Below are 24,104 nucleotides of genomic sequence, written 5' to 3'. Positions count from 1 at the left end.
TTTTAGCTTTAACTGTGACTGAGCCAGCAGGATTTTTCGCAATGTTTTTGCTGTCACAGTGAAGGTGACATCTCATCTTGCAGCTGTTCTTGTAGATTTTTACCCACAGGAATCCAATACTCAGAAATTTATCCATGAATAACTCCTTTATAAACTTCAGTTCCATGCAGTGCCAGCATAGAACTAAACTTTAGAACTAAACTAGACTTTTGTTCTGCCTAGAACCAGAACCTTTGCATTGCAAAGCCTGGTGTATCTCAGCATCTCAAAATCCAGTTTGGGATTCCTTACATTGAGAAGTATGTACCCAAACAATTTATGACACTAAAGGGGTGTTAGTAAGGAGGGGCTACAGATCCCATGCCTTCAGGGAACACTAAGAACAACAAGGAGGAGACTTGCACCGAGTTCTGTCTTACAGCATCTAACCAAGGAAGCTGTATTTGCTGCTGGTGGGACTATGCACAGGATTCAAGCTTATGAGTGACTGAATCCCTTCCTGCAATAGCATTTTTAACATGTTAATACTCCTGATCTATAGCATACTGCGAAGACTGTTAAGGCAGAAGAAGGCTAACCAGCCAACAAAGATGATCCTATTTATCCTAGGGTGTGACAGAGCACCTTAATTCTGAATATATTAATTTCCCTAATGAGGAAATGGATCATTATCAGCACTGTATTATTATCAAAACATATATTACACAGAGATCTTGATTCTAGTTGTGTTCCCACATTGTTAGTTGTAGACCTTTCTTGGCTTGAGGCATTTTATGTTAGACCCAAGTTATCAAACACAGCATGCTGGTTTGCTTCACTCCACCTCTAGTTCTAATTTATATCTGTAAATGGAAAATATTTGGCAAAAAGAGACTTTCAAGCTGTGTCAGGTTCTGATTTTGTTTTTATTTGTGGCACTAACAGACATAAATATTTTACAGTATATAATATATAGTCACATTAAATGAAGATGGCTAAATAGTCTCGTGCTTTCAACATTACATAGCTATACACTTTAAATTTCAGCTCCAAAAAAAAAAAAGAATCTGCCATCACTCCAGAAAGTGATTATAAAAATGTAAATGTACAAACTTGCTCTTCTTCAGTTTCATTACAATATAGGAAATTTGAAAAAGGATTTTCATTTGTCCTTTTTAAGTTAATCAAAGTAATGAAATATTTTCAAAATATGTACAATAACAACTACCAAAGTAGTTAACATTTGAAAAAGATGCTGCTATAAATACTTGTGAGACAACATACAACAGCCATACGAATTGGAAACTAAGGGCCAACTTATGCATGACCTGAATAAGAGATGACAAAACTCCTGGTTACTGATATAAAACCAGCTTCACTTCATTTTGTGGTGTAGGAATGAATTCTAAAACCTGGACCTCTATGCAGTACTCTGAGTCTTATTTGTAACCTTCACAGTCTGTTGCAAGTAGAGATCCTTTAAGGTGTCTCAATATTTCTGAAGTGCTATGAATGTTACTAGGGTTCAGTATATCTCTATGTATTAGCATTCCACACGTCATATCCCATAAGTAACTTTTCAATAGACACTGTCTCACATTCATTATTGATTGCCTGCTTTCTCAGAGCTCCAGCAGAGATATAAAGTTCATCTAATTTTAAAAACCAATGACTCCTTAAGTCCTTCATAATGTACCATAACATTTTTCTTGTTATTTCTTTCTTATAGATCTTTATTCTGTTTTTCACCCTATTCACTTAAGAGTCCTTTTCCAAATCAAAGAAGAACCAAGAAAACAGTTTGAAACAGTTATGTATTTTTAACAACTTGAAATGAGTATTACTTTTCAGACAGCTAGCAGTGTCTTTTAATTTTGCCCATAAACACAATTAAGTATTAACACAGGACTGCACGGTGTTTATATTCTTATTAACTTGCCAACAAGAATAGTTTATTGGCAACCTTAAATATTCAGAGGCAAAACACAGTTCCTTGGCACAGTTCCTTTACAGCAGAGCTACATATTTTCCCTTTAGAACCATTATGCAGGAACACACAGAAAATTAACTACAACTTATTTTGGCTCGCAGACAAAGAGAATAAACTAAACTTCTTTATGTTTTTTGCCACTTCAGACCGTGAATGATGCTTATGGGGTTAGATTTTCCAATTACCTGTTCTTTATACATGATTCAAACGAGCAGAGGGACCTATAACAAAGAAAAGCACATGATCAATCAAGATATTTTTAAACCTCCAACTGTTGACATTGTTAACTAAACATTCTCCTGTGCAGCTGTTTTCAAGCTTGGTCTCTTCATCAGCTCTCTGAGACTGCTTAAAGTTTATCTGCCTTTTTCTAGCTGCATCAACTGGTCTAACGAAAGGTGTTATCCTTCCCTAACCCCCTCCCTCCCTCCCCTCCCCCCCCATCTTAGGTATTACAGTTGCAATTACAAGATTATTGGAACATCGGTGATGTTTTTTTTCTGCAAACTTCTTTCATTTTGTGGAACAAACAAAAATCCAGGCTGCAAGGATGGAGTATCTGACTGTCAAAACCTGTTCAATATCGGTTAGCTGTCACTAGTCATAAAAATCAATTGATGAGCACTTCGCTTCCTGACTGAGCAAAGGAAACTCCCAAAGGCTTTAATTCAGGAAAATACTTAAACAAATGCTTATCTTCCTTCCTAGTCCTCAGGTAATCTAAGTGTAGACTTGTTTTTGAACACATATGCTAGGGTGCTCTTCCAAAATCAAAGTTCCTGGGCTTTGATTCTATCAGAGGTAAATGCTAAGGTCACCACAAAAGCTAAACAGTGATAATATATTCGATCAAGTCTAAAACTTCCATTTTGGCCTTATCTATTGCAGAAGCTTAATTCTCGGTGAAAAAAAATAGGTTACGGTACAGATTATTTGCAAGGTGAAGAATTCAAATTAAATTTTATCTTTCAATTCAAACAGAGTAACAACATGCAAATGACTACCTCTTACCATCCATGGGAACTGGAATTATTTTATAGGCTCATTTGACTACCTGTATATCAGGCTCAGGCAATGCTTCCTACCCCATTTCCAGTATACCAATGCCAACATCGACTGTTGCTTTGAGCCTGTAATCTCTGTTGTTGCACCCAGACACTGATGATAAGAAAGAGTATTTCTTCATTCACAATTATGTATCTCTGATTATGTGAGAATAGTCCACTGCTTAACTTAAAGGTATGGAACTAGGCCACGCTTCCTAGAAGACTCTCACTGTGACATAATTCAGATCTATGCATTACTTGTTGGCAACTCACTTCAAATTATCCCAGTGTCTTCCAGGGACTCATAGTAATGGGTGCAGTAATTACTTTACCTCTCTCCTTTGATTGCCAACAGAATGATACACTGGCTGTATCAAGAGTTCAGGCGACTAACTGTTGATGCTCAAATTCATTTTTAAAATTGCAGCAAGTATACAGAAAAGGCTGCTTTAGGTACAGCTCCAATCTTCACTGGAAAAACGCGAAATTTATAGAATCTCTCTTGCATGTACTATTAAAGTAGTCTAAAGAAATCACTTCACCATGTAGAAAAGCCTGTTCTTCAGATATACAGACACATTTCCTTGCAGTATTTCTACCAAATCCCTGGGTACAACTCTACCTAAGATGAGTAGATGCCATATGAGCAAAGGCAACTTTTATAGCTTTTCTTTGTTGGGTAAGATTTTCAATCTTGCATGGGCTTGTGCTGCAACTGTACCTACAGCTAGACATCTAACGCTTTATTTGCATGTGTAGTTACGTCTTTTCCCCCAGATAATCACAGTAAACCCCGTGCAAGATACACAGATACAAAACCACACATGTAAGAATATACAGAATTTCAGAAATCTAGCTAGGTTACTTTGCATTTTCTAAGGTAGAAGTAAAAAGTTTAAAACTAAACATAAAGATCTTAAGCATGTGAAATTCTGACAATTGTTGATAAAATTTAAGGAAAAAACTAGTTCACTTTTAACATCAGAAGGTCAAATGGTACAGCGCTATGGCCAGAGTTTGGCTTACCAGAATTAGCCAAAATTTGGTCTCAGATCAAGTTTTTCTTTCCTAGATCAATTAATTCTTCTTTGTACAGGAGGCAGACTGGATGGCTGGGAAGCAGACTCCTCGCTAGTGAGACCTGTTGTTTTCTCAGATCAATTAACCACCACCAAAGTCACTAGGGTCAGCCATCCTGACTGGTGGCTCTACTTGATGCCACCTCCTTGCTGTTATACTCTGGATGTGTTAAACACCTGCCAGGTTCCTCAATGGACCATTTTGAAAATTGAAGAAAAAGGTTACTTCTTGCATGTTATCAGATCTTTTCCTGTTTGTTAAGCTAACCCTTTTCCAGTAATGCATCTGCATCTCCGTTCTCTTTGGGTAGGATCTGTAGTCTAACCACTTTCTGGCAGGTGTCTGGACTGCACTGCACTGGGGATGAACCATTTTCCTGAGCAGGCCCAGCTGGGCTTGGAACCCACAAGAACTTCAATTTGGGAATCTGTGGACAGCAACAGTGTGCAATAAAACAGAAGCTCCTTCTTCAAAACAAAGTATGATACATTTGCCAAAGCAGGCACAGTACTCCAAGAAATAGATTAAAAAACAGCCAGGAGACCTACGTGCATATTGTCTTACTTATACTTGGCATTTCTCTCAAGTACCTATTTTTGCTCTGGTTTGTGTTGGCTGACCTAATTATAGCCTGTGTGGTGCAGACCCCGACTCTCAGCAAGGCAAGGTCAGCCTGCAGCAATTTCTCTCCTCCCTTCCTGCATAGTGGATCTTTCAACCTTAAAGTTCATGACTTCAGCAAACAGCTGTGTAATCAGGGGTGGAGTGGAGGAGTTGCCTTTTCACAGATATTAATAGAGCTCAAACGTTTGTTGGGATGTTCCTTATCTAGGCAATTGGTTGCTTTTTACATTTGGTTCCCGACAGCCCTGTTTGATCTACTTCCATTGCAAATAACCTCTCATAAATAAGCACCAACTGAGTCATACATAACTAAGCAATGCAGATTCTTCCCAGTTCCCCACGATACTAGCTAAATAAATTACTTCACCATCAGAAGTCCCTGTCCTAGAAAACTTTGAGAAGACAATGGAAGAGAAACAGATGCAATTACTGAACTGACTACTCTGCTCTCGAGTTGCTGCAACCAACATCTTCTGGAAAGCAAAGCCAAAAATGGCACTGTGCTCACAACCAAATCACATCATAGATCTTTGACAGAGGAGGAAAACAAAGAAAAAAAAAGTTTGCTTCAGTCCTGGCACAAAACCACTTGCCAGCCACTGTCTACAAAAAACTTAAGTGCTCCTTGGAAACCTGTTCTTCAGCTGTAAACGAAGAAATCTCTGATGTGCAGCTATCCTGTATTCTCCTCCATGGATTAAACTTCTGCTGTCACAAGTTTTCCAGCTGCGGGAAAGCATCAGAATTTGGCTCTCATTTAATGCAGAAAGCTAGAAGAGATATTAATACACACTGGATAGCAAGTCTTTCAGAAATCTGACATTTTTGCTTTTATCATTTACCAAGGGCATGAAATCTCAGACGTCTAAGTGATAAGATGTCTTTGGCATATACAAGACTTAGCTTGCATATCTGATATCTGAAAGGACAGCAAAAACCCTCATCTCTTTTATTTTCATAAAAGACCTATATAATAAGACACGTACTCTTCAGTCATTTCAATGTCAAAACCACCAAAAGTTACTCTGTCTTGTAAATGAAAGAAGACAGACACGGTATTTAGCAGAATGCATCAGTATATCCAGCTTACTTTCATGGTCTGCACTGGCTATCCAACTGTTCTGAAGTAAATCCCCAAGGATATGATAAAGACTTTTTTTAATGAGTAGAGCCATGAATCCTCTTCAGAGACTTCTGCAAGCATAACGTAATTTGAAGAACAGGAAATTTGGAAAGATCTGGAAAACAACTGCATGAAGCATTCTTCAGTTTCCCAATTCTGTTTTTTTCTGTAAATTGGTGAAGTGGGGAAATTAAGGTCTGATTTGGAGTATTATTTCTTCATAATTTGTAGTCTTAGACTCATAGAATATCCCAAGTTGGAGGGGACCCATAAGGATCACCAAGTCAAACTTCCTGCTCTTTGCAGGATTACCTAAAACTAAACCATTCAGAAGCTACTTGAACTCTGACAGGCTTGGTGTTTTGACTGCTTCCTTGGCGAGTCTGTTCCAATGACTTAACACTCCCTCAGTGAAGAATCTTTTCCTAATGTCTGAACTTCCCTGGTGCAGCTTCATTCCATTTCCTTGGGTCCTATCACCAGTCACCAAAGAGAGAACAGCACCTCCTGCTCTGCTGCCGCAGAGGAAGTTGTGGACTGTGATGAGGTAACTCTTCAGCCTCCTCTAAGCTGAACAAACCAAAGGACCTCAGCTACTCCTTATAACAGTGTGCACAATATAGATGCAATTTTTCACATGCAAAATAACTGCACATCCAGATTTCCACTTGCATGCTGATATGAAGTTCCTTGAAACATTGCTTTGTTTTTGCTGTTTGTATGATTCTGAGGAATTTCTGGTTTATCAGAAATAAGATTGTTTGGCTACTTTTTAACGTTAAAATTTGAACTTTTTTTTCAATTATTTCAAAGAGGACAAGTACGCAAGGTCAAAGCCTACTTACACATTTATGGTTGGCATCAGCTAGATCGTGTTGGGAAAACTACATCTGCTTTTGTACATACTCTGAAGTCCTTGGATCAAAGCCTATTCTTGGATACTGTAGTGCAATACTGGGATGACTCCACTAAGGCAAATTGATCTTCTCTTTAAAAATAAATGCAGTGTAACTCGAGGTTAGGAAGAACTTATTTTCACCAAAGAGATAAGTGAATTTACTCCGAAGATCACACCTGGGCATATAGCCATCTGGGAGTTGACCGACCCAGAGCTGACCTCAGAAGTGAAACACACATCATCCAATTAATAAAGTTCAGACAGAGATTAAAATGACCCCACAGTTCTACTGACAGCTCTCAACATGTGCAACTAAGGTGTAAGTGTTGGGAATCAAGGTCTAGAACACACTAAGGGAGTTTACTTATCTCTAACCTTGCTTCAGGGTCTCATATCTGATCTTTCTTAGATTCAACTTGTCTAAAGGACATCTGGTATTATCTCACATTCACAAGAAAAGGGCATGAAAATGCTTTCTGAAATTATATTCATACACTTGATGTTCTCTTTAAACAAAAAGTATTCCCTATTCACATGTTGCACACATGCACAGATATCTTTAAGTCTTAACAGTATGCTTTAATAGTTGTTCAAATGTTTGAAATACACTCCTGATCTTTGAATCCATTAGAGAAAATAGTGCACATCCCCTCTTCTGATGGAAGAAGGAAATGTGTGGCTCAAACAGCTTATAAACAGCTCTCAAAGCACAACAAGCCTACACCATTTCACCCACAATAAAATACAAAAGTACATTCACCTTTTTCAACTTTGCTGCTCCAGCACCAGAGCGAATGGCCTCCATCAGGGCTTGCCTTGCCTCACCAAGGTTACCTGTAGCCATGGCAGAGGATTTAGGAGCTGCTGCTAACAGCTGAGTTGGAGGTGGCGGTGGTGGCTGGGCAGGTGCAGGTGGGATACAAAGCTGCTTTGTTTGAGAATCTTCTGCCTTCTGCAAGGAGAGTTCTGCATTCCTAAAACTCTGCAGCTCTTCTGAGGCCAATGAGGAGATCTGCTCGTGATGCAGTTGAAAGGAGATAATTAATATCAGCATAACTGAACTGTAATTATTTGGCATTTGATGCACTTTCATTACCCTGATTTCACTTTGCTTGAATGATGTAAAACATGTAGAACTCTTGTTTGCTCAAGGGGTTGAACATCTGTTATTACTCACATCACTCATCTGGGCTGACTATCAGCATCAAGGATTTGGCATTGACTCAGTCTTTACTGTGAGGTCCAGCATGCTGTAACTCTTCTTGGCACATACGGTAAGAGAGAAAGCTGGACTTGGTATTCATTTGGAAACAACCACAAGGGTTTTGGAATCAGGAAAACATATTAAGGCTGCAGTAGCCACCAAGGAATCTTGTTACTTTTTGCAGTCTGGGCTGCACAGAAATAATCTCAGATGACAAGGAGGCTCTTCTAGAGCTAAGCTCTCAGACATGGTTTAATTTTAAGAAAAAAAGCTGTTAAACTTTAAGTTTCCAGCCATACTAAAAAAGCTCCCAAAACAAAAATAGGACCAGAGTGAACTATGTGAAAGCACAGAGATCAAATAAATTGATTACTCTTCCAAGCACGGTTCTGTAGCATTTCTGAAACCAAAATTTCTGCACAAATTACTAGCTTGGAAACTCATCCTGCTTTAAACAAACGCAGGAGGAGGAGGCAATTTTTCAGACCAAGCCAGTTCTTCCGTCAACGGTCTCAACAAATATTTTTGCCATTAACAACATTACTAGTAATAATCATGATAAATAGTTAGTAATTACAATGATTTGGCAATTATTAGGAAGTAAAGTATCATGTGCCAAATGGGAGGTATTAAAGCAGACGCACTAGCATTCTTTTCTCAGAGAAACTGAGGTACAAAATGTTTCCAATGAAAAATTAAAGCATTTATCTCCCATCAAATAATCCACAGAGAGCTCCTGTATTCTATTCCTTCACTATACACAAAGACGCACGATATATGGGAATAATTCATGTCAGATAAACCAGGAACATTTGTGATAACATGAAACGGACATCCCTTTCATCATAGAGCATCTATATCTTGCCCTTTACATAGATAAACATGGTGTTTTAAGTAGCACAGGTGACAGTGTGTGAAAAAGCAGCATACTGTTTCTAGGCAACTTCCTCCAAAATGATGGCAAAAGCTTCTCTGCTGGAGGAGTGTATTCCAAAAAGTCTGTGCGATAATACACCACCACTTCACTGTCAGAACCTCTTTTACACAAATTTACATTTACTCCCAATGAATGCAGAATGTAGTTAAGTATGTGTGAAGATGGCTGCTGCTTCCCGCTCTCAGGCTCAGAGGAAGCCGTACCCTACCTGCTGCAAGGGCGGTAAGATACTTGAGAGATGAACTAATTGCCTGATACAGGCAAAAGATTCTTTCTATCTAATGCCAGCTATCTGCATATTTGCTAATGGTCTGAGTCATTATGTGAGGGAAATGGGAACCTTCTTGCCAAATACATGTCCTTGGCCAGATAAATGAACCAAGTGAAAACTAAGGCTATAATAATGCAGCTTTTGGCTATTACAGATAAGAGATGCTTTAATGATTTGGCAAATCTTTCAGACAGAAGAAATCATCCTGCTGTGGCGAAAGTTGATGTTCTGTGAACATCAATTACTTGCACAGAACTTGAATGCACCAGCTCATGTTGACAAACAGCACGCAAGAAGCCTTAGCGTGTTTTCAGCTAACCGGCATTGGATGCATGCAGTAGGTAATGCAAATATATTAATAATCTAACTGCATACTCCTGAAGTACAGCCCTTCCCTGCCCACCTAAATGTGAAAATAACAAACATTTAGTGTCTTCTATATACACTCCCTGTAATTTGTCCAGATTACTATGCGCTTCTTTCTCAGCTAAATGCACACCATATGAAAGAGTGTTAAGTTTTATAGCAGAGGATAGGATCAGACCCGCTACAATATCTGCACAAGTCACATTTGGTCTTACATTGTATTATTTTCCCCTCAACCTTCTTCTTTGCAGCACCATGTTTAGTTTGTGGTATATTTGAGTTTATTCAAAACAGCCAATAGGAAGAGACTGCACTTAGAAGATCACTTACCATCTTGTTTCCTTACCTTTTTCAGCTTTGAGGTGCCACTGTGGCCTCTAATTGCTGCTAGTAGGGCTGAGCGCTCATTCTCTGGCTGGACATACGAAGGTTTCCTGTGACTGCCATTTAGTGTACTGTCTGAAACCTAGAATATGGAAAGAATAAACCTCACATTGTTATTAGATATTTACTTGGAGACAAGTTGGAAACAGTATTAAAAATATTTTTGGCACTTGTACCAGAATGTGAGCTATGGAGACTAATCAATCTATCTTCTTTTAGGTCTGCTTTTACAACCCTTACTCACACTAAGCAGTGAGGATACGTGGAGATAGTCATGCTGTATTTACAGATGTGGTTTCTTATCCCCTAAGCATAAAGTCAGTGGCAAACCAGTATCACCTAATAATACAAAGCACATTTTTTTCTTTCATTGCAGGTACTTGCAAGTTTTCTCCATGCTGGGTGTTCCTGCTTTTATGTAACATGCTGAAACGCAGGTTCAGCTCTTAGGATAACCTCAATTACCTCTCCATTATGCTGCACCTCGGCACTGTCTGCCTCTTCTAGCTAGTGAAACAGCATTAGGCATTGTGTTGCCTAATATACAGGATGTGCAGAATAAGCAGTGGCTTGATCTGTATTTCACCATTATTAATTTTTCCAATGCCTTGTCTACTCTGTCTCACCAGCAACTGTATCACTTATAAAACCTGTGGTGTCTGACCTGAGTACAGGCTAAAAAAATGTCCACTTTACCTTTCTGAGTTTCTCCTTTCCTCCTCCTGTTTGAATGGCTTCCATCAGAGCACTGTGCAGTGATGTGTCTTTTGGAACTGGTTTTTGGATAACAGGTTTGAACTTCTTCTTTGGTCCGAAGATATTGGTCTGCACATTAGCATCCAGTTCACTGACAGCATTAATATCCGAATCATCAGGTTTTTCCTCCTGTTCTGACTCTGCACTTACTGCTGCACCATTTAGCTCAGGTGAAGCTTTAAGCGTACTAACTTGCACATCACTAGCAGGAGGCCATTTAGTGACTCGCAACAATGAGCTGAAAGAGGATGGGACTCCTTGGAGATCAGGAGACTTGAGAGATGAGGATGAATTAGAATGGGTCAAAGCCTCACATTTCTGGTCAAAAAAAAGACACATCTTTTTCTCTGCTATACTTTGTTTGCTGTTTAAAGCATGATCATCATCTGCACTGTTGTTATCCTTTGAAGAGGATTTAGTAAGTGGGGCACTGGCATTCTTTTTATAGAAGCTCAGAGGACTTGCTTGATTTGGTGCCCTGATGTTAACTACTTTGTTTTCCACGCCCGAATTATCACAAGGTGTAAACCTGGGGGATGCTTTTTGACTGCAAGTAAAAACATTTGAAAGTGTTTCTCTTGTTTCTGCTGATCCTGCTTCCACAGGGCTGTATTTGGCCACAATAAGACATCTTTTTGGTGAAGCTTCTGCTTCAGTTTTAACCTCTCCTGCTCCCTGCTTATTTTCATCTTTCTCGTGATATTCTGTAGAGTCAGTTTTAAAGGTAGTTACATTGATGTGTCTTGCAATGGCAGAGGCAACATACTGACTAGAAGTTCTCCTATGTGGCTTTACAAATGGAAGCTCCAGCTTTTCCTTATTAATGGTTGGGGCCACTAATGGTGTTACCTGAGACTGTGTAACTGGAAGAGGTGGTTTTGTCCTTTCATTCTCAAACTGTCTTTCAGCTGCCTGCATAGTAACAGTTTGTGGTGCTACAGATTTTGGAGCTGTAAGACAGACAGGTTTGTGTTCATGTTTTATAGCAAAGGGCTTAGAGTTTGTGGTGACTGCTGACTTTTTAAGAAGATGCTCAGCAGAGTCATCACTTTGCTTTTCCATAGAATTTGACCTCCAGAATGCCTTTACTTTCCCAAGATGAATTTCATCACTTTCATCAGTAGTGGTACCTGTTATGTTCCTACTGACAATACTGTTTGGGCCTATAAGGTTGCCTAGTTCATCTATCTTAATGGCACCAGTGGAGAGTGAAACTCCTCTATCAAAATATTTTACTTCAGGTTTGGGAGGGACAACCTTAAAGGTTGTCAAACCCATCTTAGGTTCGTAGTTTATTCCTGAATTCTGGGCACGATGATACCATGTGGGTGTTGATGGGAATTCTTCTATTTCATTTTTTTTAGCTGGTGGCCATTTGATTTCTAACTCTGATTTACTTTTTTTCAGAGATCTTTCCCTGTTACTACATTCATTAAATGGACTGAGCTTCTCTTTCGCTGTACTGATTTCAGCTGTGGCTTTGGGGTTAGACGGAGTCAGCTTAGATTTACATTCCTCAGACTTCACACCATGTTTGGGGGGGAGCTCCAGTCTTAAGTTCTTTTCGCCTCTTTTTTCAAAGGAAGATGTGAGAGATTCAAACATATCTCTCCTCTGTTCAACAGGCAAGTGACTGAATTCATTTTCAGATGGTTGCCGATATATTAGGTCCTTGGATACACATACAGCTCCACCATCTGTGTGTCCCTTATCAAAGGAACCTGCATTATTGTTTTTATTTGTAAAGTTTCCTGTATTAAGAGAGTCAGCTGAGATATTCTGTGAAACCCTTGTCTCTGTTTCTTGACTTCCAGACGGGTTAGAGGTGCTAACTTCTGGAGCATCATCTATGACTGTCACTGGAACAGAAATGGTAACGTCTTGGACAGCCTCAAGTTTTCTTATACCCGGGCACAACACTTCCTTTACGTCTTCGGAATCAGAATTATTCGCACCATCCATTGCTGCAAAGTACACATGCAACATTACATAAAGGCAGTGTTTTGGCAACATGACTTTAAATTACACAAACAGCCAGTACAAGCTTAAGTGGATCAGATATTTTAGTTGCACTAAAACTAACAGGAATATGTTTATGCCTGTACTACAAAAAAAAGGAGAGATCTGGGTCCTTTGTATTGTCTGGTTGCTGATTAGGATCAGCCAAATATTCCTGCAGTCCTCCTGCTTCAGCCAGTGGGAAACATACAAATGCAGCTGAAAGCAGAATTTAATCTATTGTTCATACCTTATCTTTGACTAACTTCTCTCAGTGATAAACACTTCACCACATGACTCCAAAGGAGAAACATTTCTGAGAAACAGCGAGCAACTCCAAATTATGTTTCCCAGACCTGGTTAGTAATAACAGCCCAGCTGAAGGATTTCCTTGAGCAAGCAAACAAAGAAACAGTACTTCTATTTTTTTCCTCCATTCTTCTCACCCTTCATTACCAGTGACTCCAAAAACCTTATTGTGCAAGAAGCATAAGTCTCCTCTCAAATTTGCTGGTACAAATCAAGGGTTACAAGACAGAGGCTAAGAAATTGCAGTGTTAGAGATGAGAAAAAGATGAAAAGTTTTAAAATAGGATTCAACATCATTTGGTGACAAACATTAATAGAGAAATACTTTTAATTACAGTCAGAAAAAGAGGGGCACAAAAGAGAGGCACAATAAGACATTTGAGCTCTACTCACTTTTTCTCTTCATGTGTTATTGATTTTTAACCTTAAAATATGTCAACTAACACAGACGAGGCATTGGGTACAAAAATGTGCCCCCTTCCTCCATTTCTTTATGATAAAGTAGGAAACAGAGGCACTGTTCATTAAATACAGAACTAAAGCCACAACTGATTTAGCTTCACTGAAATCAATGAAACTGCACTAAATTTGGCCCATAAAATGTGTCCGTAAACAGCTGTTCATCTCTTTTTGGTAGCAGACATCAAAACAGTGACAATCTGATAGGCAGCCTGAAAAATATTCAGTGTGAGTCTGTAAAGAGTGGCAGACCCAGATGCAAAGGGAAAGAAGCCACTCTGGGAGAACCACATTCTGCCTATAAGTTGTTCCCAGCGATCTTAGTGAGAAATGGGCAGACGTCTCAGAGTATAGTTTGAATCTGCATCTCCTGGCTATGCATCTCTCTTTTGTACTTCTGAGGTAACATGCTCCCCTACCTTCTAAATCTTCATCCAGGCCAGCCAAAGACTGCTGGAGTTGTGCAACAATGAATATATCCTCATTCTCATGCTTAGCTGAAGCCATTTCTTCATCTCTCCTGCTAAATGAAAGAGGAAAAAAGGTTAGTTGTCCCCCTTTTTTTGCTTTGCACTGTTGCTCTGAAACATGGTATCATTTTAGCCCCTTTGGTTCCACAGCAGTTTTGAAACTCACTTCCCAAAGTAAGGAAAATATGCAGCCTTAGAGAGACACACCACCGTATCATAGAATCATAGAATAACCAAGTTGGAAGAGAGCCACTGGATCATCGAGTCCAACCATTCCTATCAATCACTAAACCATGCCCCTCAGCACCTTGTCCACCCGTGCCTTAAACACCTCCAGGGAAGGTGACTCAACCACCTCCCTGGGCAGCCTCTGCCACTGCCCAATGACCCTTCTGTGAAAAATTCTTTCGTATCGACACATCCACACTTAGGAAGGGTCTCTGTGGTGCCTAAGTAGACTCAGTGTGCTGGTGATCCAAAGGTCAGGATTAATAAAGCCTGTCATGAACAAGTGGTCTGGCTTTAACGCAAAGCATACATTTCAACTGGGCTGCAGAAAAGCATTGTATGCCAAGGCAAAGGTCTTACATATCCAAACAGTTCTAAAGAAGACCACTAGCCATCCTGTGCACACACTGCGCCAATATACCTGCACCATAATTAAATGAAAAATGCATGGAAATGAAAAGTAAATACAGTTAAGTACTGTTAGACAGTCACTTTGCATCCTGAGGGGAAGGCAAGGAGGTGAAAAGAGAAACTAACTTTGAGGGCTGTTTCTAATGAAACATATCAAGGAGCCTGATTCAGCCAGAAAATATGGGTTTTGATGAAGTTGTACAATGATCTAAATCAAGTCTGAAATCAGAATGAATGCCAGGTGTTGTCTTGGCTTATTAAAAGATAAAAAAAAAAAGGCAAAACAAAGGAAGGTGAAACTAAGAAAAATCCTAACAAAAAGTAACTAAGAAAAAAAAAATAACATGACAACCTGTTTCACAACAAACCTTCAGTTTCTTAAGAAAAAAAGTTTGACCAACAGAGCTTTTCCATCTAAATCACAGATGGAATTTCACATTGGCAATTAATTTTTTCCAGCTACTTGTTCCTTACCAGAATTTAAGACATTGTCATCTGTGACACTGTATCTAAGTTTTGCCCTTGTGATTAGGCTACTCAAAAAATAATTTTCCATTCTAGCCACACCTAAACTAACTCTGGTCAGGTGAAGCAGATTTGCCCTTTTCAAGATCAAACCCTTAATATCACAGATATAGTAACAGAATACATAGGTTTTGGTAGTTTACTGAACACTACCTGAAAAATGCCATTTTTCTGCTGCCCTTTGAGATAATAATCTGAATGAAAAATCAGGGATGTTTCCTGACATTGCTTTAAATGACGTCTAACAGGGTAGCTTTATTTTTTGCTATTTTATTGTTTGATTTTCCCCTTGCTCATAACAGGGCAACTGAAACCAAGTGTTGTATCAGGTATTCGACTGACTTTATTTTATATTTATTTTGTATCGACTTTTCTTCTGTAGCAGCCCTGTAACCTCTTTCTTCTATTTAATCCTAAACTGCCTTGCGCTTATAAAGATCCCATTTCATTGGGATCAATGAAAACAGCAAAACATATCACAAGGAAGCCTTCCATAACTTTTTTTTCAGATACATATCTTTTTCCTTTATCCATAAGGGATGGATACAAGCTTGCCAAGCTAAATACTGCCTAAGGGGTTTCCAAAACTGGAATCTAAGACAGAAATCTGTATTGGCTGTTTAAATACAGAGGAAGAGACATAGTAGTCTGTGCCTGGAATGCAATTTCTTCGAGTATTTGCCACTGACCTGAGCTTTGACAGGCCCTGACCATCCCCAAAAGACAACGTGAACTGATGATGCTCAGGCCCAGCAGTCACATTGAAAGACCCATGGTAATCTGAGTTTTCCCCTCTGCTGGATTAAGAGAAAGACGGTACAAATCAAAGTCCCCAGCAGAGACTCCAATCCTACTGTACCCTGAAGCACACACACACAGACATGCAGAAATCAATGAGACCACTCATCTGAGCAATCTGACAGTGCTTAGTGCAGCATTTGGATTGGGATAGAAGTCTTGCAAAGAAAAAGCTCAGCATGAAGGTCAAAAGAAGAATCATAGAATCATTAGGTTGGACAAGACCTTAGAGATCATTGACTTCAACTGTAGCTGTCTACTACTAAATTATGTCCCCAACTTTTCCTAATGTCCAATTTAAACTTCCCCTGACACAGCTTGAGGCCATTCCCTCCTGTCCTATCACCAATCACGTGGGAGAAGAGACCAACACCCACTTCTCCTTTTAGGTAGTTGTAGAGAGCAAGAAGGTCTTCCCTCAGCCTCCTCCTCTCAAGGCTAAACAACCCCAGTTCCCTCAGCTGCTCCTCATAAGACTTGTTCTCCAGCCTCTTCACCAGTTTTGTTGCTCTTCTCTGGATACGCTCCAGGACCTCAGTGTCTTTCTTACAGTGAGGGGCCCAAAACTGAACACAGTATTCAAGGTGTGGCCTCTACAGTGCCAAGTACAGGGTCAGAATCACTTCCCTGGTCCTTCTGGCAATGCTGTTTCTGACACAAGCCAAGATGCCATTGGCCTTCTTGGCCACCTGGGCACACTGCTGGCTCATGTTCAGTTGGCTGTCAACTAACACTCCCAGGTCTTTTTCTGCCAGGCAGCTTTCAAGCCATTCTTCCCCAAGCCTGTAATGCTGCACGGTGTTTTTGTGTCCCTTGTTAAACCTCATCCCACTGGACTCAGCCCATCGATCTAAACTATGCTGGATACAACTGGAATGAATCAACTTAATTCAATATGGTTTGCAGTGGAAAGTTTACCAAAATAAAAAAAAAAAAACAACCTTGCTCTCCTCTGAGTGCATTTTAAAGCAATGCACTTGCAAACTCAGTTTTGATAGGAGAATCATTCAAACTGTACCAGCTAAGCAACAGGCCTATCCAGCATGGAAGGCAAACGTTGCTTTCTTCTTTCCAAAGCTGGTCTTGAGGGATCTTTGTCCACACCTGGCAGCAAATTACTAACACACACTGAAATTCTTTCTCTAAGGTACTGTGAAGGAGTTGTTTCCAAAACCTTGGAAGAAAAATGTGTAAACCCACATCGATCAGAGAGCAAGACCTAACTGTACAAAGGCCATGCCAGTTCACCAGCTTTTTGGTACCTGTTTGTGTCTTTCTGTCCATTGCCCAGGCGTTCTACAATACAGACAAAATCTGTATTACCAAGGTTATCCACGATGGGCTTTCTTCAGGAAAGAATGGGAACTATTGCCTTGAGAATGTTATGGGTAGTTTATCTAGGAAAAGTTATCAGGGACTAGAATAGGGATGCTTGGGCTTCAAACAAGCAGTATGGGTCCACTGCACTGACTAGCTATTTTCTCATATCAATCAACAGGCATTTTTCAAGGACTCTCACAGCAAAATTACCTTCTCCTTGATGGACACAACAGTTAGTAGAGGTCTCTTTCATCATCTTCTGTGCACTTAAGCAGCGACTATACATAATCTGCCTCTCAGTCTTTGCTTCAGTCTCCTTCTCTAGACAACTGGGATAATAATATTCGATTCACAGATTTTTTTTTCTGAAGGAATGAGAACAATGCAGTGAAAAGGAAAGGATTCTTATTTGCTCTTAAAGAGGGAGCTTCAGAAAAAGTAATTCTTTTATTTTGCATTTCCAAATTGCTAAAAGAGCTATTGTTCAATTCTTCTCCAAACTCACCTACAAAGCAAGCCAGAAGGTACAGATAAATCACAAGGCTCTTAAAATTCTTAGCACTGGGAATTTAAAATGTGATATGCATTTTGTGAGGCAAATGTCTGGTAGTTTCCAGGAGCTCCTAAGATTTATAAAAATGCTTAAGACAACTCTTTCTCACAACAGTATTTGGGAAAGGAAAACAAAAGGACCTCTAATTTTTTTCTTTTTCATAGCCTTCTTCCCTTCTAATCCTATACACGTTTCTTTTGTTGACAGCTCTGTTTTGGCCAGAACCCAAGAAAAATATTACTTATTCTGATACAATGTTTTACATTCTGGATAAACATTACAAGTGGTGTTTTCTCACACAGGCTTTTTTTTAATTTAGGAAAGAACTTGATAACCTTTATGCTGCCCTTCTGGTAAAATGTGAGGAGCTAAAAATACAGCACCGGTGAGCCTTTAGCCCAAGCTCAAAACGGGGAACGTGCACGGTTCCTGGAAGCCTGTGCACTTATTACTTATGTAGATTAGCAAAGATTTGTGCAAGAGCACAGAACGGAGCAAAGTGACTACTAAACTACAGCCTTTAGTGCTCCACTGAGTCTAGGCTACAATGCATAATTACTCCTCAGCAGTCATTTGCATAGTTGGAAACAAAATGAAACTCACAGCAGCTTTTCATCAAATTAGTACCGCATCAGATGGACATTTATGAGAAAGTTTACCTTCTAAGAAAGAGAGAAAATTCTCTGATAAACCTAAATGGAAACGTTGCATTAAAAAGAAAATGAAACCAGTTTTAATATAATGGATTTGCAATGACGGTACCTTCCATTTTATTACAGTCAGAGCGGCATTACCTAGGGATCTACAAGTGATAAAACTAACCCAAGTGTTTCTGGTGAGTCTCATACATGGTACCAGAGGTCGAGAACACAACTCCCACTATAACTGTTTGAATACGATTCACACCTACGTAAACTGCAGAGAAATGACTGAGGAAGAGATGGCAGTAGACATCTCAGATTAATTCAACGTGACCTGAAAGTCTCACTCATTTTGCACCATGTTTGCTCTATCAAAAAACTTGAGAACATGGTTCCTGTAATAGCTAGGGAAGGAAGACAGAGTCCTTGCAAACAATGGAATCAAATCCAGTCAGGCACATCGTGACACAGCACACACGGGGATGTAATGACTGCTATAAGGCAGTTCAATGGATATCAAGAACATTCAGCTTCTCACAGGTGTCTTAGGCAGCTAACAGGGACTGACTGACATGGAAAGCAATAAGGTCACTCCAGACTGAAATTTGGAACATTTGGGCTCCTTTCCCAGCTCTGATAGTCTTCTGATACCTGTATCCAAATTTGTCCTCTTCAAAATGAATCCACAGTATTCTCCTCTTACACAAATGCTGGAAAGAAATTTATCTACTTTGGGTATATATCAAGATGGATCTTTAACAGACTAATGCTGAATTATTTTAATTTGTAAGAAGCATGACTGTAGCTATTTGAACTTTCTGTTCAGCTCTCTATTCAACCAGGCCAGAAAGATGGCATTCAGTGAACTCAATACTTGTTTCTGTGAGTGACGCAGCGAAGTACTGTATTAAAAGGCAATTATTTTCCATATTAACCAATAGTTTACAAAAACTTAGGGACCATTTTTCCATTCTTTGTATTCTCAGGCTAGATTACTTTTTACTATTGCTTTCCAAGGAAGAAATCTAACAGCAGTAGGAGAGCAGCTACTATAAGTGGTGGGTTTTCTGGTCATGGTCACCTAAGCTATGACCTGATGAGCAATTTTTCTATTTCTGCTGCCTCCTATGAACATTTTTAACATTAAGCTGACCAAAGCCTTTTAAAATGCAAAATTCATAGACTGAAAAACCAACTTAGGGCAGGTTAGGTAGCAAAGTCATCATCTGTCCTTGATGCAAGATTTCTCAATGTGCCATGCAACTAAAAAAAAGGAAAAACCACATGGTCATATTCTGTTGAATACCAGATAACCTTCTTTTTTCTGTTCTTCAATGAGGGACAAAAAGCCTGCACATACTCTTTGAGAGCAAGGTACAGGTATAATTTCCATTCCGGGGTTTGTGTTCTCTCCTACTTCTGTGAGACTGCGTCAAACTTACAAAGGTCTTTAGACTGTGTTAATATCTGTGATGAATAAAAATCTTCAGAGATTGAATTAAACTATTTTACAATCCTAGGACACAGAGGTCCAGTACTGTCTTCAGATATAATACTATCCAATTAAAAGTAAGACCTTGCAAACATAGCTGAGGAGGAAAATGAAGTAATTTTTCAGCAGCAGCCAGGTTTATACTCCTTTTATAGTTCTCCTACATGGTCACTGGTCAAAAATCTGAACACAGAGCAGATGAAAATGCTTTTGCTTAGTAACATTTTGTGTTTTAATGCTAGAGATCTCCAGGCATGTTACAAACCAGGGTGATTCAAGCTTCCAGAGTCACCTGATCTATGTTGGTTCCAGGGTCCTGCTGCATAAGCAGCAGCCTGTAGTTCTATACAGCTGGAAGCATTCCGCTACTTCCTCCCTCCTTGGACAACAGCTTCTCAACGGGAAAGCACACAGGCAGACAGCACTGCCAGAAATAGCCAGGAAAGTGGACTAGAATGATTTAAATCTTAATACAGGCACATCACCTGCGCAATATAACACTGCAAGTTAAAAGATGGCTCAGTACGGGTAAATAACTTTCCTTGGTTTACACAGAAAATTAAGAAACAGAGCAAGGACCAGACCCTTTCTTCCCTGGAAACCAGCACTACACCTTCAGCAACCTAAGCTGCTTCTTAACCTGTAAAATATCTTCTAACTCCTAAGCATATGGCATTTTTCCAGTGGATGACTTTCACTGAAAGGTTAATCTGGATTCTTACTCTATAATGACTGTGAGTATCGATTAGGTAACCATCATATCTTTAGTATCTTTCCTCCATGAAGACCTACTAGGAAAATACTGCATAACGCTATCCCAATTTAAAGAGTTTTCTGGAACAAGGGGAAAGGAAAAGCCAGAGATAAGGATGGAAATAAGCAAAACTATGTAAGAAGCAGAGGCTTGCAAATCTGTCAGACATCTGGGTCTTAATTAAGTAATTTTTCATCCTTGAAATTCTCCCTGTTGCTTTAACCCTTTCTCTACCTTCCCCCCTCCTTAAAACTACATTTCTGTTTCCAAAAAAGTAGAACACGTGCCTGTCCAGCTAAAATAAAACCTATCCAACAGAGAAATAACAGAATAAAACTTTCCCATATTTCTGAGATAGTTACAAGTGACAGGTAATTATATAGAATGTGTTTGTGCATAAAGAGGTAGATATAATATATACATTGCTATTTTTCATTACAGTTCTCCTTCCTTTCTGCCTTCTACCACTCACTATCATATTTCTTCTTCCCCCAACCAGCTTCATCATTGATATCTCTCTGGCAATGATTTCTCTTTCCCTCCTGTCCTTCCCAAGCCAAATACAAAACCTTGTAACATTTGAATTTGAATGGGCAGAAAATTAAGCAGGACAAGTTCACCCACGCCTATCCTTTCAAGCTTTTGTTTTAAACTAACTCATCAAAACCTTAACAGTTTTGTAGCAAACCATGAGTATTTCCCAGGTTGGCAATGAAGAGGACTCATCTCCTCACAGTAGCTTCAATTACCCTGACCAGAGCCAAAGGTAACAAATTCTTCCAAGAGAAAGGGAGGAAATGGGATTATCCCTTTCCAGATCCACGGCATGGACTGATCTCAGGAGGGTTCCCCCACCCCCACCCTATGCCCTCCACTAGCTGTACGTGAAAAAATATTCCCCTCTCATGGCTACTGAAACAGAAACTCAAGGGAGGTGAAAACCTCTTTCAGACCTTTAGAAGCTATTTTATCTTTTTGTCCCAAACAAGTCTACATGTATTTAGCTTTATAACTGCCAAGTTTCCTTTACTTTTTAAAATATTTTTATTTTTCAAGTATTTTTAATAAATTTTAAACATCATAATGATAATAATAATAATAATAGTAATAATAATAATAACAACGTTTTGTATTTTAAAGTGTTTTTCCTGCTCTGAGAGAGGCCAGAGGAACCACTCGCTCTTAATATCCCTTTCAAGATTTTGATTGCTTATAAATTTTCGAAATTATATATCTTTGCTGGTAGCAGTCCAAATGCAACAGTTTATATCATGCCCATAGATCCTTCTATTATTTTATTTCAGCCAAAAAGGTTAAATATCTTCCAAGAACAGAATTAGGAGGAAAAGGAGAACTGCATTCTGATACATGAAATGCTATTTAATGCTCAGACCTCTGAAAAAAATAAGTCCTGTGTGGTCCAACTGGTCACTAGTGTGCCTCGACTCTCTGCACATCAGCATCAGCTCTCCCTCTCTAAAAGAGGATAATGCCACTTTTTCATCTCACGTGAGTACTGTGCAGAGAAATGAATAAAAGTCTGTATGTCACATGGGTACTGGTGCGATGAATAAGATAAGACAACCAAAAGGAAATTAAATACTCCTGTCTCCAGAAGAAAATTTGAACTGAGAGTGAACAGTGGTAAACCTGCTTTATTAATTGAGCTCTGAAAGTCAGAAAGAAAACTGAACAAAATAGCGTATGATTACTTTAAGTAGAGACTTTATCATACTGCACAAAATGGGGGGAATTAAGGTTATAGGGGGGAATCTAAGGTTAAACAGACAGCCTTAATGTTACTAACTTTGAGAGTGTGACCTAGCATCCCTAATAACATTATTTTAACCTAATTTTTAATGTGTAATTATTTACAAAGCTCCAGACAGTAGGTATGCATGATGCTTCACAGGCATATAGAACTGTGTGATCCCTGCCCCTAGGAGGTTGCGTGATGACACCACACAAGGGATGGGAAAGGAGGGGGTATGGGAGGACAGAGTTGCAACACTGTGAGATCATGAGATGTACTTACTGCTACATAAGCAACATTTCAGCTTCTCTGTGGTTTTCTTGTTACTCATTTAACACTATATATTAAAATTTGGTGAACAGATACATAACACAAAGAAATCAACTGTAAGGAAGGATATGAAGAAAGAGAACTATGCAGTACAGTGTTCAGAGTCAGCAGTTAATATTAAAACATTCCAAGCCAAACGTGGCATGTAGTCAATTATTTATACGGGGTTAGCCCTTAGCACCTCCAGCAGAGATCTGGATTCTGCTCCATCAGGCACCATACAAAAACAGTGTGAAATATGATAGCTGCATTACATTTTTTACTGTAAAAAATACAGTCAGTGGCTGAAGGGGATATCAGAGGCAGGGAGACAGATATGGTTTAAGAGGTTAGAGGTAGAGCTCAGGATGGAACTAGAGTGTTTTGACATTTGACTTGATATGCTATGTGTTAATTAATATGTGTATTTGGATTAAGAATGCTTGAATAAGAATCACAAAACAAAACAAAATAAAACCAAACAAAAACCAAAGCACACTTGCAAGCTGCTCCCATGTATTGGAAAACAAAACCATGGAAGAAAGACTCCAGCTTGGAAACTGTGGAATCTGGGGACCTTCTTTTAGAAATTTCTCTTTCTGCACTCTGGGAACTGAACGAGATTTGATCTGTCTTGTGGTTGCCATTTCTGTGTGTCCAAAGCCTATGGACATACTATTATGCTGCTATGTGCACACAAACCTATTGCATGTTGAAAACTGTACCCTTAAATGCTTACAACATTCCTTGACTTCAGCAACAGACGAAGTACAGGCCCTGCTGTGATATTCTAATGCTATCAGGCATTTCAGCTACACAGAGATCCCTCAGTAAACAATTCCAGAAACTCTATGAAAAACTAATTTAAAACTAAACATACAACTAACCGAAGCAAGCAACATGGCAAAATTCTCTTGATCTCTTGGAGCACACGCTGGTTCTCTGGACCAAACCTAGCTAAGAATTGTAGTCTTGATTCTGTTCTTCACTGCAGTTCTTCACACTGCATGTGCAAAATATCACTTGGACTTTCTTTATAGACCTTTACACTCCAAATATAATTTGCTTTCACTTTAAGGGTACTTTTCACAGCCCACAGAGTACAAAATTATTTTAGAATTGTAAGCTTTTAGGAATTAGTTATTTCACTGGGTGAAAGGTCCCAGTTTTTGCCAGCTTTACAATTTAAAGTGACAAGCTGAATATTTCCATTATTCTTATTAACCTTTTTTTCCAAAGCCTTGGCCAAATTAGTCACTAAATAAAATTTCTGGCTTCAGTGGAGCTAAGACTCAAGGAGGACTCTGATTCACTGCTGCTAAGCAATATGTTTTCACAATTTCTTTGTTCTTATCTTTTTAGAAGTGAGTTAGATCTTGGTACATGGACTAGAAGAAGACAGAAAGGAATGAATAAACTCCATGTA

At 39.2% G+C, this 24,104-nt stretch overlaps 1 protein-coding gene across 7 annotated transcripts in view; it reads right to left on the bottom strand.

The window, feature by feature from the left end:
* Window positions 1–886: 886 nt before the first annotated feature.
* The window catches only part of COBL (cordon-bleu WH2 repeat protein), a 202,972-nt gene continuing 179,754 nt past the window's right edge, over window positions 887–24,104 (bottom strand). For 6 of the 7 annotated variants that reach the window (XM_069853419.1, XM_069853418.1, XM_069853416.1 and 3 more), the window contains 5 exons: window positions 13,844–13,947; window positions 10,599–12,622; window positions 9,865–9,984; window positions 7,501–7,752; window positions 887–2,190 (listed from right to left, as the gene is read on the bottom strand). In XM_069853419.1, the coding sequence (XP_069709520.1) occupies window positions 2,173–2,190; window positions 7,501–7,752; window positions 9,865–9,984; window positions 10,599–12,622; window positions 13,844–13,947 (2,518 nt within the window). In that variant the 3' untranslated portion in view covers window positions 887–2,172. The remainder of the gene's footprint in view (window positions 2,191–7,500; window positions 7,753–9,864; window positions 9,985–10,598; window positions 12,623–13,843; window positions 13,948–24,104) is intronic. The other variant, XM_069853417.1, reaches the window with a different exon arrangement.

Source organism: Phaenicophaeus curvirostris, chromosome 3 (genome assembly GCF_032191515.1).
Source record: "Phaenicophaeus curvirostris isolate KB17595 chromosome 3, BPBGC_Pcur_1.0, whole genome shotgun sequence".
NCBI classification, from domain to species: domain Eukaryota; kingdom Metazoa; phylum Chordata; class Aves; order Cuculiformes; family Cuculidae; genus Phaenicophaeus; species Phaenicophaeus curvirostris.
This window is presented reverse-complemented; position numbering and strand designations above follow the sequence as displayed.